The following is an 18,354-nucleotide window of genomic DNA, read 5'->3' on the forward strand; positions in this document are numbered from 1 at the left end:
TCTGTTTGGTGCTTATCTTTCTCAGGGCTGTCTTACTCAGGGACATAAACACACCACTCTCCTGCACCTTTCAAGTCCCCACCATCCTAAAGTTACAGCATTCTCCCTCTCTCTCTCCCCCCCCCGCCTCCCTCCCTCCCTCTCTCCCTCTCTTTGAAATACTGTTAGCCTCACATCTGTTTTCCTGGGTCCTTGTCAACCTCTTCGTTTCTTGTCTCCGGAAGTCCACACATAGCCAGTTTATTTTCTATTCATTGTATCCATCCCTCTTGCATTCTGAGCAGATAGGTTTATCTCACGTGTGGCCATAACTAAGTCTGCTACTGCATATTCTTTCCATTCCAAGCCACACTGTGTTCTAGCCCAGGCCTGCAGGACGCTGCTCCATGTCAGGCTCACTGGAAGATGCTGAAGGACAAGCGCAGATAGGCAGATCCCTGTGGAATGTCTCTTGACACTCAGAAGACCTGAAGCAAATCTCTAAAATTAGCTGCTTCTAACAGAACATAATCAAAAATAGAAATATCAGTGTGCCTGAGTTATGGCCATGGCACTTCTTAGTCTTCGGTTTTGTGTAGACATGGAATGTGTCCATATGCCCCAGACTTGAGTGAAATTGAAATATATCCAAAAGAAAAAAATCCCAAGGATAATAAGTGACTATTCTCACCTCTGTCTTTCAAAATGGCAGCCCTAGTGCATCCTTGGAACATTCCCCCCAGTAATAGCATAAGTAGAAAAGGCCCTTTGCTGCTGATTGGCTGGCTCCTCCTGCGCCTTTCCTCATGTTAGACAATTTTTTTCCACAGAATCCTGTTGAAATCATAACCACCTAGCATAGGCTCTATAGGGTTGAGTCTCACTCCCACAAGCAGAAATCAAATGTCTTGCCTACCTTAGGGACAGGATGGTATTGACATTGAGGACGTTAGGATTCAAGAGCTTCTAGGCTTACCTATTAGAACCTATACTTCTTCCATAATGTTATGCCAGCTCGTATCTGTTACTAGGAGTGAGGCTGCCTTGGCTCAAAGGAGTTTGGCATCTGGATGGCTGTCCCCTCTCAACACCCTGCCACCGCTGTCAGAGTGTGACCAGAGGCCCCGAGGAATGCAGACCTCCACAATGCTGGAAGCCCCACCCAGCATCACAGTGCTCCAAGTGGGCGGTGTTTTACCTAGGCACACAGGGCGGTGAGAGAGCCTAATGCCCGCCCCTTCCTACTGCCCAAGGATGCCAGAATTTCTGGGGCTTCACCTTGAGTCCTGTGTGGAAGCAGTGCTGGGAAAGCCCCACAATTACTGATGTTAAGCACTATGGTGTAAAAGAAGTTAAAATGGGGAAATACTAGCAGGCCTGAGGTTAAAAATAGTAATGGAGAAAAGAGGATTGACATTTACTATACTCCCTGCACAAGTGCTTGAGGATGATGGAGCCCCCACAGGACACTGGGCAGAGTGCTGCCCACATTGCATTTGCTTTGACTGCAGAAAGAGTGAGGGAGCATTTTACAGGGGAGGTACCAGGTCGGTTATCAAGTCCCAAAGTGTTAGATATAACGATCTCTTAAAACCAAAAGCGAAGGTCCTGACGAAGCAGCTAGAGGGGAGGCTCTGAGGTACCTTCATCTGTGTTTCTATGTCATTAAAAGGAACCATTCTAGAGGACTTCATAGAGGGCACCAATGTTCATCTGGCAAGACTGTGTAGGGGAACAGGAAAATCAGCAGCCACTGATAGCAAAGGAACCTGAATTCCAATTCCAACTTTGCTACTTTCTATCTGCTTGTCTTCGGGGGAAGCTATTCGGACATTCTAAGGTTTAGCTCACTCCAGTATTGAGCAGGGAAGATCACAAGACCTTTCAAATAAATAAGGAAATCTATGTAAGTTAATGTTACAGTTGAAGACATTACACTAAGTGAGGAGAGTTGGTGATGTAAGGACCAAGTCCTGGATGACTCCATAAGAAGTACCTAAAATGGTCATGCTCATTCATAGGCTTAAAAAGCAAAAAAGGTGGTTGCTAGTTGCTGGGGTTGAAAGAGGAATTGCTAGCCCATCAGCATAACATTCCAGCTACCAAGATGAATTAGCTATGTCTGTAATGGGTGGTAACTTTTTATCCACTTAAGAAACATGTGAAAAGGGTAGGTGTTATGTTAAGTGCTCTTACTACAATAAAACAATTTTTTTAATTTAAAAATCAGCTGCCCAGTTTAGGATGTTGATCAAAGGAAATTCTTAGTAAATACAAATAATTCATAATGCTTAGGAGTAGCAAAAGAATTGTGTGTGGCTGAAAAGTTAGCTGGATCATAGTTTCAATCTGGTTGCAAAATTGCCTCTTTATGTGCTACTCTAAAGGTTCCAAGCACACCTTTTATTAATTGTAATTTTATTATTTAAATTTATTTTTAAATGTTTGATTAAGTGTTTTCTCTGTAGCGCCACCCCATCACAAAGATGAAATGTTATAAACTTAAGACAAAAATCCATTTATATATGTAGGATTCTTGAATCCTTTGAAGAAGACTATGAAGAGAGTGAACTCTCTAGTTTAGGCAGTTTTGTTCACTACGGAAAGTCATATTGAATTGGGATATTAAATACAGCTTAAGGAAATATAGTTTTTCCATAGACTAAGAAATTCCTAGACGTGAGTCTAAATCACTATGTTGAAAGCAATGGAAATGGTTTCATTTCACCACATAGACCAGAATTTATATTCCCCAAATGAGTGTAGCATTCAAAGAAGTCACCTTGGGAGGTCAGAAACTCATTTTTTTTATTGCTCCCGGTGTTCGAGAGATTTTGTTTGAAACTCCTGGGTAGAGCTGTAGTCAAGAAAAGTTTATGAAGCACTCTAGATAATCAATCTTGTTACATTATTTTCACACCTCATTCTTTTCTAGAAACATCACCAAGATCGAACCCACAGTTTTGGCTTCAACTCACTTTTAGCAAGCTAGTTCCAAAATTTTAGTTCACAATCAAAAGACAAAAGAGCTGTGTGAGGATATGTAAAATAGTGTCCCCAGACTCTGAAGAGAATTCCAGCAGAGAAGTTCCCAAATATCACCTGTGACAGCAGCAGTCCCAGATGAGAAGGCAGCTCAGATGCCAGCTCAGGAGAAAGCATTTGGTAGCCTGTGCACTGATAAGGAAAAGTCACTTCATTGCTTGAGGTCACCCATCACACACTCTTTTTAGTAAAAGCAGTGTTAAGGATACTATCGATGTAATGAAACACCATGACCAAAAGCAACTCGGAGAGGAAAGGTTTTATTTGGTTTGCATATCCAGAGTTGTGGAGGCAGGAGCTGAAGCAGAGGTCAGAGAAGAATGCTGCTAACTGGCTTGCTCACCTGACTTGCTCAGTCTGCTTTCTCTTAGAACCAGGGACCACCAGCCCAGGATGGCACCACCCATAATGGGCTGCACCCTCTCACATCTATCATTAATTAAGAAAATACTCTAATGTTTGCCTAGAGCCCTATCTTATAGAGACATTTTCTCAACTTATTCTCCTTCTTCTCCAATTATTCTAGCTTGTGTTGAGGTGGCATAAAACGAGGTAGCACAGGTACAAGTCAGTGTGTGTGTGTGTGTGTGTGAGAGAGAGAGAGAGAGAGAGAGAGAGAGAGAGAGAGAGAGAGAGAGAGAGAGATTTGTGTTGTACATGTATGCCTGCAATGTGCATGTTTGTATGCGGGAGTGGGTGCATGCCACGGTAAGCCATGTGATTGGGACACTGCCAGTGTGAGTCCCCCCACCCACCTTGTTGGAAACCAGTTGTCTTGTTCACTACTGGGTATGCTGGGCTCTCCAGGCCTGTGAGCTTCTGGAATTCTCTTGTCTCTGCTCACCTCACTGTAGCCATATTGAGATTACAGATGCTTAGCACTCCTGCATCCAGGTGTGCTGGAGGGTGTCAAAGCTTACAAAAGACAGTGAAAATGCTTCTTTTAAAAAACATACAGGATGGGGTGGTATTTAAGTAAATTAATTAAGTTCTGTGATGCTACCATCAATAATAGAGAAACTCAAGGCCTGGTTTCAATTAAAGGAGAGTAAATTAGAAACAAAGAAATGTTTTCTTTTTGGAGAAGAGACAAACCCACAGGATTCATGCTGTGGAGAGCTATTGAGGCAAATAGTGAGAGTGAATTTGCAAATGGGATGGATCATTTTATGACTGTTAACATAAAATTTGAAGCTCTGAGCCAAGATAGTGATTTAAGGATAATAAAATCTCATGCTTCGGGGTATAAGTTAATCACCTGCAAGGGCCAGGAAGGATTTGCTTCCTAGAAGTAACAATGTACAATAGAGAAGGTGCATAAATTTTGTTTAATTTTAGTGCATCAAGTATTGGTCAGTACTGAAAACAAGAATCAAATTAGATGGACTATTAATTTGATTTGGTCCAGCAACTCTTAAATTATTGCTTCCACTGAGTTTTATGTCTTGTGTTTATACTTTGCTATTTTAAATAACAATTATTTTTGCAATCTTTCATTTTTATACCACACATCATTCCAGAATGGAGGCATTTACACACTCTGTAGCATCACCTTCATTATAAAAGTGAATGAGAATGCAGTTTCCTTAGATGGTCATCAACTTGCTTAATAAGAACTCTTCTTAAGTCATTTCATGTCACACCCTCTGCACAATCAAAGGAAGCCTTCATGTTAAGGCCCAAAAGGCCTCTGTTGCTACTAGCTTTCTTTTTCATAAAGAAGATGTCAACCACATCCTGTGGTTCAAATGCAAAGAAGACAGAGAGCATAGTTAGGAACCAACAGTAGATAACAGGTCAAACACAATGTGTGGTAGCGTCCTTACCTCTAGCATGCAAGAGGTCTTGTGTCCAATCCCCAGGGCACGCGCGCACGCGCACACACACACACACACACACACACACACACACACACAATTAAAGAGCACATCTCTTCTCTAAAAATATCAAATCCGTAAAACCATGCTTCTCAGATCATCAACATGAGACAGTGCCAAATGGGAAAAAAGTAGAAACAAAATTAAGTTATTTAACACATACGAGAGAGTAATTCTGATTTCTAATTGGCAGGTATGGATACCTTATATGTAGTGCAACTGATTTTCAGAATTGTTGCATTGCTTTTGCATTTTGATTGGAAGAACAGTGAAGGAATACTAAATATGTGATTTGATCATATTTCCATTTAGTAAGATTATGAATTCATGACTGTTTGCTACTTAAAATGAATGTATTCTACCTATCTCCAAAATTAGTTAATGCATGGCAGTTGTACTGTCTATTTAATAATTGGTCAAAAGTGGAGCTGAAAGCTGGCTTTTCCCACATTTAAACAACTAACCTTTGCAAAAAAGACACAAATTCTTCATATCTGGGTGGGACATTGCAAGCATCCCTGTCAAGACCCATGGCTGCCCAAACATCATCTGAACAAGAAAGATTCCCAACAGACATGCTAATGTGGAAGGGGGAAACTTGCAAGCATAAATCGGAGACAATGCACTATAGGCACCTAAGGAATCCTGGGAGCAGGAGAAACAGTCTTCCCCGGGAAACAGCACACCTGTACCCAATTGTCAGCCCTGAAAACACATGTACAAGAAACATTATATGGACTGGATGTGAAAGAGAGCAAGGAGGACTTGGAGGGAGGAAAGGGAAAGGGGAATGTTATATCATAATCTCAAAAAAAATTAAATATTAGTTTTAAAAATGAAGGTGCTGAAGGGTAGTGTATCTGAACAAAGGACAGCATGAAGAGCTGATGTTCCACCTCTTTGAGGCAGAAAATAGTTCATGCTGAAAATACAAACGTAAAGACATGGGAAATGACATACATTGGTGTTTTCAAGCCTTGAGGTCCTTCTGTAGTCTTTGGGAAGCAGGAGGATAGGTCTAGGTAACAGATCCAGCAAGGATCTGAGAAGGGCACTGCCCAAGAGCATCCATTCATGCATTCATTCATGAGCTCTTGGAGCTGCTCTAAGCTGCACAAGTCATAGAGAAACAGCGAGAAGACCGCTTTCTTCATCTATGCCATCTTAGTAACAAAGACAATCTAGTAAGAGAACTCATACTTGAGTGTCTGCAGTGGATACTGAAATGCAACAGCAGGTTGCTTAGTATGTGAAATTCAACTGTTTACAAAGTAAGGAGAAAAACAACAACAGCAACATGTAGCTTCTTAATGTTCTTCCTCTGTGCCAAAAATTGCATTTCAAGTGTTCTCCAAATTGTTGGTTTTTAGAAATCTACTTAGTTAAGAAAACAATAGCCCTGGTGAGTAAATATTCATTGTATTCCAAAATATCTTTAGGATGCAAGCTGGTCTGTATATTCTTTATTGTGAAGAAGATAAGTGACAAAAATAGCTAATAGAGAAACTTTTGCACTTAATTATCCATAAGTAAAAGAACCCTCCCATACCATAAAAGCTCTTCCATAGAGAGGGACCTCCAGTAAGTTCTACATCAATTCCTATAACTCTTATGTTCCAAGCATGTGTTGTCTTCAGCAACGGAGTCTTATCTTCAGGTTCTGGAGTTGACAGAGGGCATTCTTTAAGGGATCTCTTGGACTTCTCTGACCAACACTCAAATAAAGGGTTTCTATGCCTGGTCCTGCGACTTCTGTTAGATAGTCTATGGCTCAGAGGGGGAGCATTTCCATAAGGCATAACGTCCTTTAAATCACACACAAACACATACCCACACACTGTATGTATGTATGTATGTGTGTGTGTGTATGTATTTTAAGTAATCTTATAAAATAATATTCCTCTACATTTTAAGTATATTTAGTGTATTTTCTCTCCTTTCTCCCACTCTCTGTTGATTACTGCCCCCATACTTCTTCCTTTCCTTTCATAACACCATCTTTAGAGTTCCTTTCAGCCCTGATTCTCATGGCTTCCTTACCCTCTGTGGTCACATTCATCATATACCCAAGCATAAGGTTCGGAGCTGGAAACTACAGATAGAGGACATGCATGCAGTGTTTATCTTTATAAGCATAGGTTACTCCATTTTATGAAATATTTTCCAATTCTATCCATTTTCCCTGAAAAATGTCATGATTTCATTTTCTTTTATAGCAGAATCGTATTTCGTAGTGCACATGTCACCTTTGTAGTATCCATTCGTCGGTTGAAGAACACTTAAGTTGCTTGCATTTCACAGGTATTGTGAAAAGAATGAGAATGACCATAGCTGAGTGAGAATGTGTGAACTAGGATGTCAAGTCCTTTGGGCATGTGCTAAAGACTGGTAGAGCTGGGTCATTTGGTGGATATACTTTTAGGTTTTGAAGAATTCTCCACATTAATCTATGCAATGCCTGCACCAGTTTGCAATCCTGCCAACAGTGAATGGGGGGGGGGGCGTTCTTTTCCCCGTATCCTCACCAGCATTTGTCATCATCCGATATCTTCGCCTTAGCCATTCTGACTGGGATAAAATGAAATCTCAAAGTAGTTTTTAATTTCCATTTCCCGGATTGTTAAGGAGGCTGAACACATTTTAAAGATATTTCTGCCATTTTTTATTCCTTTATTTTTTGAGAACTCTGTTCAGATACATACCTACAAACTATAACCAGCCTGACAAGATATCCCTAGTGCTGCAATAATGGCATCTATATATTGGAGGTAACCAGCAACTAATTGGAGTTCAGGGTTGATCAATATAGAGCACTTCATTCCTGATACTACAAATATAGCCAACTATTTGTATCTACAAAGGTCACAGACCCTAGAAGAGAATCTATGACTGCCATTTTCCTAAACCAGTATAGTTCCAAACTGTATTTTAAGTAGTTACACCCGCAGCTTGCACCCCTTATTAAAGAAACCATTTTTTGAAGCAGGCAGAGGCAATCATAGTGATCCACAACAGGAAAAATGCAGACAATGTCACTGTGGAGAGCCCAGCCCTGATCTGCATCTACAACACAACCCCTATACACAGGACTCAAGAAACTTCACTGAAGAGGGGGTAGAAATATTTTTAGAAAAGAGGACCAGGACATCTGTTCTGAGAGAGTGCCCTTTAGACACAACACAGATGCTGACACCATAAAAGCTCAACAGCGTGGCTGCCTAAAAAGACCTGTACAATTATATTAGTTAATTTGCCAATGTAGATGGGGGAAATTTCACAAGGCTAGATGGAAAGCTGTAGGCATTCAGTGGATTCTTTTATTTATTTATTTATTTATTTATTTATCATATCGATCCCAGTTCCCTGCCCCTTCCTCCCTCTTTCCTCCCTCCCCCATCACATGCACCCCGACCACCCTCCCCTCCCATCTCCCTACCACCACCACCCCACATGTAGGGCAATGCCATCCAGGAGGTCATCTAAATCTGTCAAGTCATTTGAAGTAGGGACTAGGACTTCTCTCCTGTCTCTAGGTTAAGGGACTATCCCTCCATGGGGGATGTGTCCGCAAAGGTCCTTTTGTACACCAGGAATACATCCTGGTTCCACTGTCTGAGGTCCCTCAGACGATTCAGGCCTTCCAGCTGAGACCCATGTTCAGGGGGTCTGAGTCAGTCCAGTGGATTCTAAGAGAACCGAGAAAAGAAGAATCCCAATCCTCTAGGGCAAGGCCACCTGAAAGGCTATCCAATCCCTAGTGGCCAACCCTAAACACGTGTACATACGAGCAACCTGAAAAGGGCTCAGTAGGTTTGTGCATGTGTGTATATGTGTATCTATATTGTGTATATATATGAGTATAATGAATATGTAACTTTCTAAATTCTCTATTTTAAAAATTCAGTTAAACTTTGACCTTTGTTTTGCATTTGTTTTATTTAAGAATTTAAAGAGCAGAAGCCACACAATCTAATTTGAAGTTTCTTTAATTGAAAATGCCCCTAGGAACTACATTTCATAAATACTTTCTGTCTGTGGTCCCTTTTACAAATTCTTGCTGAACACTTTTTAGTATTTTGAGGTTATTATAGAATATAGGAGATACAAACTTATATTCCACTTCTACTAATAAAAATGCTCTTGGGGGTGTGGGATGCTTAAGGCCCCTTGATAAGCCTTTTTATAAGCTCTGTGTAGAAAATGTAACCTACCTGAGTCCCAGATTTTCATGTCTTGGTGTGTGTGTGTGTGTGTGTGTGTGTGTGTGTGTGTGTGTGTGGTTCACTGGCCTGTGATTATGAAGCTGTCTGACTGTCTGACTTGAGCTCCTCTAGGTAACATTTTCTGCATTTTGACCTGTTGTAGATCTCCATAAGAGCCTTTCCTTTATCCCATCAAGACATTTTCACACATCCATTGACATTGGCACGTTAATTAATGTTGTATTTGAGCAGATCTCATTTATGCAGCCACACTGTTGAGCTTCTGTGGTTTCAACATCTGTGTTGTATTTAGAAGGCACTATCTTGAATATGGCATCCTGGTCCTCTTCTCTAACAATCTTTCCATCAACTCCTCAGTGAAAGTGAAGTTTCCTGAGCCTGCAAATAGAGATTGTGTAGATGTAGATCAGAGCTGAGCACTCCACAACAATGTTCTCTGCAGCGTGCCCTGCCTGTTGTGGGTCACTGTGATACTCTATTTCCTTATTTCATCCTGACATTTTCACACACAGGCACATTCGGCGTATTTTCGAAGGGGTCATATGTATCCCTCTTGTAAGACCATGCATATAGGGTTGAGAATCACAAACCACAGTAGACAAAGGCAGGGAATCCAGCACACACGAACATCATACTTGCTAAAGTCATTTACTTCTCCTGCATTGCTGAGAGTACCTGCACCAAGGTGGTTCAGAATGGCCTACGGTAATGAAGCTAGCTTAAGTTGATTTCCATCCATAGTACAGTCTGTGGAGAGAGTGTAGCATTGCCCAATCAGAAGGGAAATAAAGGCCCTCATGGACACATGGTCCCTGCATTGCTGAACGAGGATTCATCCCTGGTTATTGGTGATGGGGAGAGAGAGCTCAAGCACAGAGCTGATTTGTGAACCACAGAGGCATCACATCAAGGTCATGGAGTAAAAATGTATGTGAATCCCTAAGACGGGTTTGGCAAAGGCGGCTTTCTTCTCCAGAAGCACGATTGATCCTTTCCCCTCCTGTTGGATTCACATCCTGCACTTGTTCCGTCAATCTCTCAGAAAATGAAGAGCTAGGTTCTTCCCCAGGAGGTATTACCACAGGGTTAATCTTTGATTCCATTCGGCTTCCACTGAAATGTCTGGTTTTTAAGTCAATTAAAAGGCTATTAGGTGTAGAAAAATTAGGACAAGATTATATTAATTTATGATGACATCTAAAATATCAAAGAGAGATTATTTTTACCTACTTCATTATTAGGAACAATTTATCACCAAATCTTTAAAGAAAAAAAAATCAAGATAAGTTCTGTGGTTCCTTTGAAGGCATATTAGTATGATTTTCCATGACTTTTGGAAGGTATTTTAGACCTCTTCCATAGCCACTGCTATCAACTAGCCTTGTTTTCTTTGTGGAAATATCTAGGACTAAGGCTGTCTGAGAACACAAAGAGAAGAAACTAAGCATGTGATCAGTGGGAGAGCTGAATTGAATTACTTTGAAAGTGAGATAACTAAAGGTGATAATAGTGTCCTCCTGCATCTTTTTATCTTTCTTTGGATGACCAAAATAGTCAGCCAGAGCAGAGCACTTAGGCAAAGGCAAAAGAATGAAATGTCATTACAGTTTGCTTTAGATTCCATAAAGTAGGTAGAAACTCAGTGTTGTATAAGCTCTGTTAAAAATAACGATGGAAGGGTCCTTAGATGAGAGACACAAGAATAATCATGGGTGATGATTCTCATGAGGGTCCATGTGAAAGTTCACAAGCATCCTGGGAATGGTGTTCAGAGACCTGTTTCCTAATGCTGCTCTCCTTTGTTCCCTTGCAGAGCTACAGTGATCCTGTTGATGTTAAGACATCTCAGCCACCCCAACTGGTCAACTCAAAGCCGTCAGTGTTCCATGGGCCCAGCCAGGCCCACTCAGCCCTGTACCTAAGTTCTCACTATCACCAACAACCAGGGATGAATCCTCACCTCACCGCCATGCACCCAAGCCTCCCCAGAAACATAGCACCCAAGCCGAATAACCAAATGCCAGTGACTGTCTCCATAGCCAACATGGCTGTGTCCCCACCACCGCCCCTCCAGATCAGCCCACCTCTCCACCAGCATCTCAGCATGCAGCAGCATCAACCACTTGCCATGCAGCAGCCCCTTGGGAGCCAGCTCCCCATACAGGTCCAGCCTGCCTTACACTCGCCTACCATGCAGCAAGTAAGTTTCTACACTTAGGTACCGTGCACCTCTGGAGGGCTGGGGTGGGCTGTCTATCAAGTAAAGGAGAAAGGGGTGGTTATTCTATTGAAATGGAGAGAGAAGAACGGGCCTTTGACAGACTTACATCTGCAAAATATAATTTGCACATGGTGCATTGTCAGAATCATCATCCCAGGCCTGGAGAGCTGCTTTTTGAGTCACTGGTTTCTTTCCCAAGATATATCAACTTGGTATTCCCTTGCCGGTGGCCCCTTTGTTTCTGGTTTCTGTTTCTTTAGTGAGAACATGTGCTAAGATGCCGTGTGTATCATGGATCTTGTTGAAACAGAGTCAGTCTGTAATTTCTCTTTAACATCATTAGGAAATGAGGCTTTCTTGACTGGGATGACCCTTCTTCGGGGCAATAATTGGTATACAATGAAATCAGATTCAATACCAAATTTAGTAGAGCTCTAAAAACACTAAGAACCAAACAGTTACTGGAGCTTCCTTTGGAAATGTATACAAGGAGGCTGGGGTGAGAGCAGTGGTTTGCCAGCATGTGACAGGCCCTGGGTTTAATCCCTAACATTGCAAAGGCATGGGGGAGGGGATCTATGTGCAGAAATCTGGGTAATCTTGCTTTTTTTTGAAATCAAATTTCCTTTTCAGATTCTTTCAGATTTTGATGCTCTTTCATAGTTTGAGAATTAGGTGCATCTTTAAACTCAGTGGAGCATAAAATATTCATTCAAAGCCCCTAAAAGCTCCCTTTAGAAAATAGGAAATGCAAGGGTTAAAAACTACCAATCCCAATCGCAGCTAATTTAACCAACACCTTTACCATATTATCACCCTCTCCTAGAGTCATCTGTAAGCACATAAGCACAGCCTCCTGCAAAATCCATACCTTGCTGTTTGTACATAGAATGTGTGCTTCCCCTAGGAAGAGTAGGGAAAGGGGACACAGAAGGATGAGCCATGTCTAGGAAGTCTAAAATTTATTTTATTATGATTAGTATAGACAGGGTTTCTGAAAGCTGACTGCAGCTAAGCTGTTACTTAGCACTTAAGTTCTCAGAAAAGTCCAAGTGCTGGTGCTAGCCCTGTTTTCATTCTGTGGACAGAGATACTGGGGCATGTCAGGTAAGAGCACTGAACTCATGAGATGAGAGCTGGGATTCGAACCCAGGTCTAGTCAGAACTCAGAAGCATTGCTCTGGATGCTCAGTGACTGCCTCTCGGTCTCACACTTTCTAACAGAGTATTAACAGATTTGTATCAGAAAGCCTGTGTCTTCTGGGACCTTAGAGGGCCTTTAAATATTAGTTACTTGTAAAGTTAATTTTTTTATGAAACGTAAAGGAATTCATCATCTCACTATATTTCTTGGTTCCTAAACTGAATATATTAGTAGCTAACTTTCTTACCTATACACCACAACCTATTGCTGAAGCTGAATCACTGAAAGGAAAGACCTTGGTGTACCAGTTTCCAACCTCCACTCATGTCTCCAACTGCATTTATGACCAAGGGATGTGCATGGGGTAGAATTCTCACCCTGCGCATCAGACATTATCCACAGGGAAATGAGCACTACTGATGCCTTTATACTTTAGTGAGTCAATGGTATTTGATTGAGGAAGAAGAAGCAGTTGGGGGCTGTCACCATCGCTTGGGCGGGTTGACTCTGGCTTGCAGGTGCCCTGGGCTCCAGGTACATGTGCTGATCACTATGCTATAGTTCATCCACTTCTTCCCAAGGGAAAGAGAGAGTGCAAAGACACGGTTCTGTCCCCAGGCCGAGGGACAGACCTATCCAGAAAGGAGGACCTTTCCTACTTTGTCCACTCAAGAATGTCTCCTTCTTTTCCTTCTTATTTGACACCTTGGCCAGGGTAAGGGTCAGCAGGAATAGTTTCCTGCTATTTGAGAATTATAAGAATATAATTCTCTTGAGGTTTATAAAACCTCAAGAGACTTCTCTCATCATCAGAATCTAAATATTGAGGTGGGGATAACTCACATTGCTTTGAACAAGGGATTTATCAGCCTATAAGTCAGCTTTGTTAGTGTATCTCAAAAAGTGTCTGGTATTAGAGCGCATAATAAAAGATAATGGAGATAATGGCAGGAAATCACAATGAAGAAAACACAGCCACAAAAATGGCATTCACTAAAATAGTTGGCTATGTTAGTAAAATAACTATGGAACGGTAAACCTCTAGGTAATTAAATGTCCAGTATGCTATACTATTTGGAGAGATTGTAGATTTGGCTGTAAAGTCGTAATTCTTTGGAAGTTTAAAAGCCCCCTCAGGGATTGCAGAGACCAAAGATGCAAAGACCAGCAACATTTAAACACGGGGCTGAGGTTGGGGTGGGTAGGAAGGGTGTGAGGGCATTCCACCAAAGACCAGTAACCAGAAAAGTAGGTTCTAAGAGATGAAAAGGATGTGGATGTATCTGTGTCAGGCAGATTAGAGGGACTGGAAGCTCTTGTCAGCTGACCATCCTAAAGACAAGATGGGAGAGTTGGCACCAACAGCTGGGATGCAGTGCACTCTCAACCATTTGTTGGGTCCATTATTCACGTCGTGAATGAGATTTTAGCCTGTAGATCAAGTGGACCTGCCTGATTCATCGCCCGATCCACCTTCTTCTGCAGCTGTTAGCTTCCTGGTGTGTTATCCACATTCCTACCTAAGTACCAAAAGGGAAAAAAGACAGAAATGAAAGCTACTGCACTTTTTAAAGATGGTGTCACATTTCAGTATGACTGTAGATATTTTATTATCCCTTTGAAAATGAATGCTTTCAACAACAACAAAAATGATTGTTAGTGTACCAAGAATGATAGTTCCATTATTTCCTTAAGAATATCTTCTACACTGAACCCATGGATCCACTTTGTTTTGTTTGTTTGTTTCAGTTTTCTTTCTGTCTCTCGGTGCACGTTTATTGGGGAATGAGGTCAAGAGAAAAAAAAATCATTAATATCTGTCACTTTCCTTTATAACCTTAAGAGAAAAATCTTTGTAAGGTATCACAGACAGATTTTCAATTTCCCTGTGTAATAAACAGCTGCTTTAGGATTTGGGTGTAATTTGAAGTTTTAAAAAAAATCACATTGAGATTGATGAATAAATCAGTCATAAAGACAAAACATTGATGCCTGTTGAAAATACCTCTCCAGACAGGCAGGAAATGAAATTAGTTTGCAGTAAAGTGTGGCTGTGAGGATCACTGCCTGGTGGTGCTACAGGCTTTTTCAGACTTGCTATGTAGCAAAACAAAACTGTGAGGGCTACAGGAATCTAATTAAAGAGCAAATGTCCCTTCTGACATCAAATTAATCTTTATCATGTTTCCTATTTTTATTCCAATCTGGCACCAGAAAATGAAATTTAAAATTCCAGGCATGCTAAAAAACAGTTGGTGATTTTTCTCCTGAGCATTAAAATGCAGAATATTCAGTCTCGTTTAATTAGACTGCTAAGCAAACATTTTTCAAAAAATTTATGTCGTCATTGTTGTTCCCTGTTTACATCCATAATAGAAGTGTACTTAGCTCAAGGGTTGACCTCAGCATCTCTTTATATAGTGTTCTGAGGAATATTTCCATTTCTGCCTTGAAAGTAACATAATGTTGAATACTGTTACTTTAGTCTATACCTGTATTTTTCTTGGTCTCTAGTTGTTTGGGCAGAAGTGATGTATTTAAATTTAGATTTTGAAGGTAGCATAATTTCCATCTTGGAACTTTGTAGATAACACACGGTTTTGTATTAAGCTAGTAATTTAAAAAATGTTTTTCTTATATTCTGACTCAACCTGTGGAACTATTTCCATTGTGTGTGTTACTTTTCCATGAGTCTGTAATCTTCAACTAACTTAGGATATTTCCAATTGCTTTTTGTTTTGATCTTTGTTTGCTTTTAGGTTACATTTCGTCAATTGGGTGGAAAATCCATGGAGAAGGTTACAGTTAACAAGGCAAATATGCCTTGATAGTCATATGTTCATTTTTGCCTTTCTTACAGTAGCTTCGAACGGTCTTTATTTCTCGAAAAACAGAATTTATTGAGCCACTGTTGAAGACTAGGCCCAGTAAGCATTGCAAACACTCATCACAGGGTCCTGGCAGGCACCCTGGAGATGGGCTCAGTGGTGAAGGAAGCCAATACAGGGCCTCTCAGGACTTCCCCCTGCCTTCTATCTGGCATCACAGGGGACACCTGGGAAAGAAACTGAGAAGGTGGGAATCAGGACAGGACCAGAGGAGTGAGGGTATTTCATTGAGGCCAGTAAGACTCCTTCAGTGTTGGAAACCCAGGAAGACCTAGAGTAAAGTGAAACTGCCTTCCCCCAGGAGCTTTCAGCTTTCAGCTGGAGCTAAGGGGCCTCTGTTCAGCAATGCCTCCTACAATGCAGTTGTTAAATCTATTGCTTTAAGTCTGGCTTGGAACAACCACCATTATGGCTAAACTCTGGGCTTGTTGGTGACTTCTTTCCCAACACTCTGAATTCTGCCTCTCTCCATGGTTTCATGGCAGTGGACATGGCCATGGGTCTACAGCCCTTATCATTGGAATGGCACATCAATGGACCCCTTAAAGCCAACCAGGGGTTAAGGAAACTTGACCTGAGATGTGGTCTTTGCATCACCATGTGAGGGACCACCATGCATGAGTAAAAATCTGAGGAAATACATTTAGTTAAAAGTCCACCCTCTCACCCCTCCTCTGAGTGTGAGGAAAGCCATCATCTGTATTTCACCTCCAAAGCTGCTTGCAAGTAATCAGAGCATGGTTCATTCATAATCTTGATTTCTTGGATGCTCAAATTCATGGCTAGAATTTGCTACAGAGAAAGCCATGAGATTAATGAAGCTGCTTTCTGTGGTCACTTCCAGCAAAGCCTGCTTATGCTGCTCTTGAATTCACCAGATGAGCTAAAAATAAATTGTGCCTAATGCTTTTTGTTTACCAGATATAGCTATATACTTCAGATTCTGTCCTTGAATTTTTAATAGCTTTATTGGGATTAAAAGTCAACACTTCACCATACTAATGTATTAAAAAAAGAAAAAAGAAAACCTTCCTGAAATTGTTTGGCAGCTAAGAGACTTTTCAATTAAAAGTGTTTGCTGTCTTTACATGTTTTATTCCCTGTGTCTTCCTATGACAAGTTGTTTTCCATCTCTTTCCTGTATTTGTCCAATAACTGATTTTTTAAAAAAGAAAGCTTTGGTTGAAATTTTTAGCTGATAGAGGAATACAAGTGAAGAATACCACGAAGCAGATGGCCCCATTGTGACTGAATGAAGAATTAAGAACAATATGTGAATAGGTGTAGTCTACTAACAGTCAGCCACCTGCTGCCTGAATCCTTCAGGAAGGCTCCCTAGCTTGTTCTGGGGATTAACTATTAACGTATCTTTAGGTTGATAGAAAACATCAACTGGGGGGGGGGGCTTAAGGTCTCTGTCCCTTTGCCTGGATTGAGTTGGCTTTTCTATATTTTAAATTGTTGCCAACACAACTTATCTGCCCCAGGGTGTAATGAAAGGATTTTGACACGTAGTTAAACCAAGGGAAGGTAAGAAGAATGAGGCGGTAGGTGCTTCTTTGCTATTTAAGTCGGGATGGGGGGGGGGGTGCTACGGGTTCCTGCAGCAGCAAGGTGGTCTACTATGTCCCTGCTTTCTTCTTTTAAAAGGTACTGCGTTTCTCAAGTGTGGATTTGCTTTCCCCACAGGGATTTACTCTTCAACCCGACTATCAGACGATTATCAACCCTACATCTACAGCAGCACAAGTTGTCACCCAAGCGATGGAGTACGTGCGTTCTGGGTGCAGAAATCCTCCCCCTCAGCCGGTGGACTGGAATGACTACTGCAGTAGTGGGTAAGCAGCCGGCTACTGCCACCTGGTGGTGGAGGGTCTCATAGCATGCGCCTCAGCATGGACAAGGGTTCCATGTCCAGGAAAGTAAAGTCCAAAAAAAAAAAAAAAACCTGTGGAGCCATCTTCTAGCCTTTGCAATGCCTTCACGTTTCTCTATGCTATGGACTTAGGTCAACTACCTGTGCTCTTTCTCCCAAGCTAGAACACATAATACGACCCTCACCACTCCCTCCCCCAATCCCACCCTCTGTGGTTCTCATTTTCTCTCAACTGTTTTCTCTCCACACAGGGGCATGCAGAGGGACAAAGCACTGTACCTCACCTGAAGATCTCAACACCTCCCCTTTCCACTGAGAAATTCAGGGAAGTCTTTTCATCATGGATTGCTTTGTGCACTCAAGGCAGGTCTTCATTTTATTAGAAAATACAAGTTGCTAAGCACTTAGGACCATGTGAGCTTGTGGGTCACCCACTCTGGAAGAAATAGTCATGCTTCGTTCTTATTTTTTTAATCTTTTATGGACATTGTTCCTCTTCCCTGAAGGAGGTACGGACCATTCTGATTTCTGTTGGTTTTGCTGTGAAGTGCTGCGCTCTAGTAACTGCCTTAGCAACGGTAGATGTCTGGGGTAATAATGGTCCTGGGTTTTCCATTGGTTTTCATAATGGGTGTTTATATAAAACTACTAAAGACTTTTTCAATGGCTTGATGTAGCAGTCATAGCAAGTTTGTAAATAGCATCTATGTTACACTCTCCTAGAGTATAAAATGTGAATGTTTTTGTAGCTAAATTGTAATTTGAAACTGGCTCGCCCCAGTTTGTTTATTTCACAGAGGGTTAAATTGGCAAACATTCATATTTTTACTTCCTTTTTAAAAACGACTGACTAATAGTTCTATATTTTCAAAATACTTGAAAAATATTCCCAAATGATTTTAATTTAAAAACGAATTGGCTTTGTCTTCTTGATCAGACAAAAAAAAAAAAAAAAAAAAAAAAAGAACCTAGTGTGGAGGGAAGCGCAAACACATTTATTTTGTATTGCAGAAAAATTCATTTTTTGTATCACTTTTGTGTAATGGTTAGTAAATGTCATCTACCGGAGTCCTTTTATGTATAAAGCTGCCAAATGTCCAC

The 18,354-nt window shown here is 41.1% G+C and overlaps 1 protein-coding gene across 1 annotated transcript in view; it reads left to right on the forward strand.

The window, feature by feature from the left end:
• The window catches only part of Tox (thymocyte selection associated high mobility group box), a 292,509-nt gene extending 275,290 nt beyond the window's left edge, over positions 1-17,219 (forward strand). The window contains exons 7-8 of the mRNA XM_051196284.1: positions 10,938-11,324; positions 17,067-17,219. Coding sequence (XP_051052241.1) covers positions 10,938-11,324; positions 17,067-17,219 — 540 coding nt within the window. The remainder of the gene's footprint in view (positions 1-10,937; positions 11,325-17,066) is intronic.
• The last annotated feature ends 1,135 nt before the right edge of the window (positions 17,220-18,354 follow it).

Source organism: Phodopus roborovskii, unplaced genomic scaffold, assembly GCF_943737965.1.
Source record: "Phodopus roborovskii unplaced genomic scaffold, PHOROB, whole genome shotgun sequence".
Taxonomy (NCBI): Eukaryota; Metazoa; Chordata; class Mammalia; order Rodentia; family Cricetidae; genus Phodopus; species Phodopus roborovskii.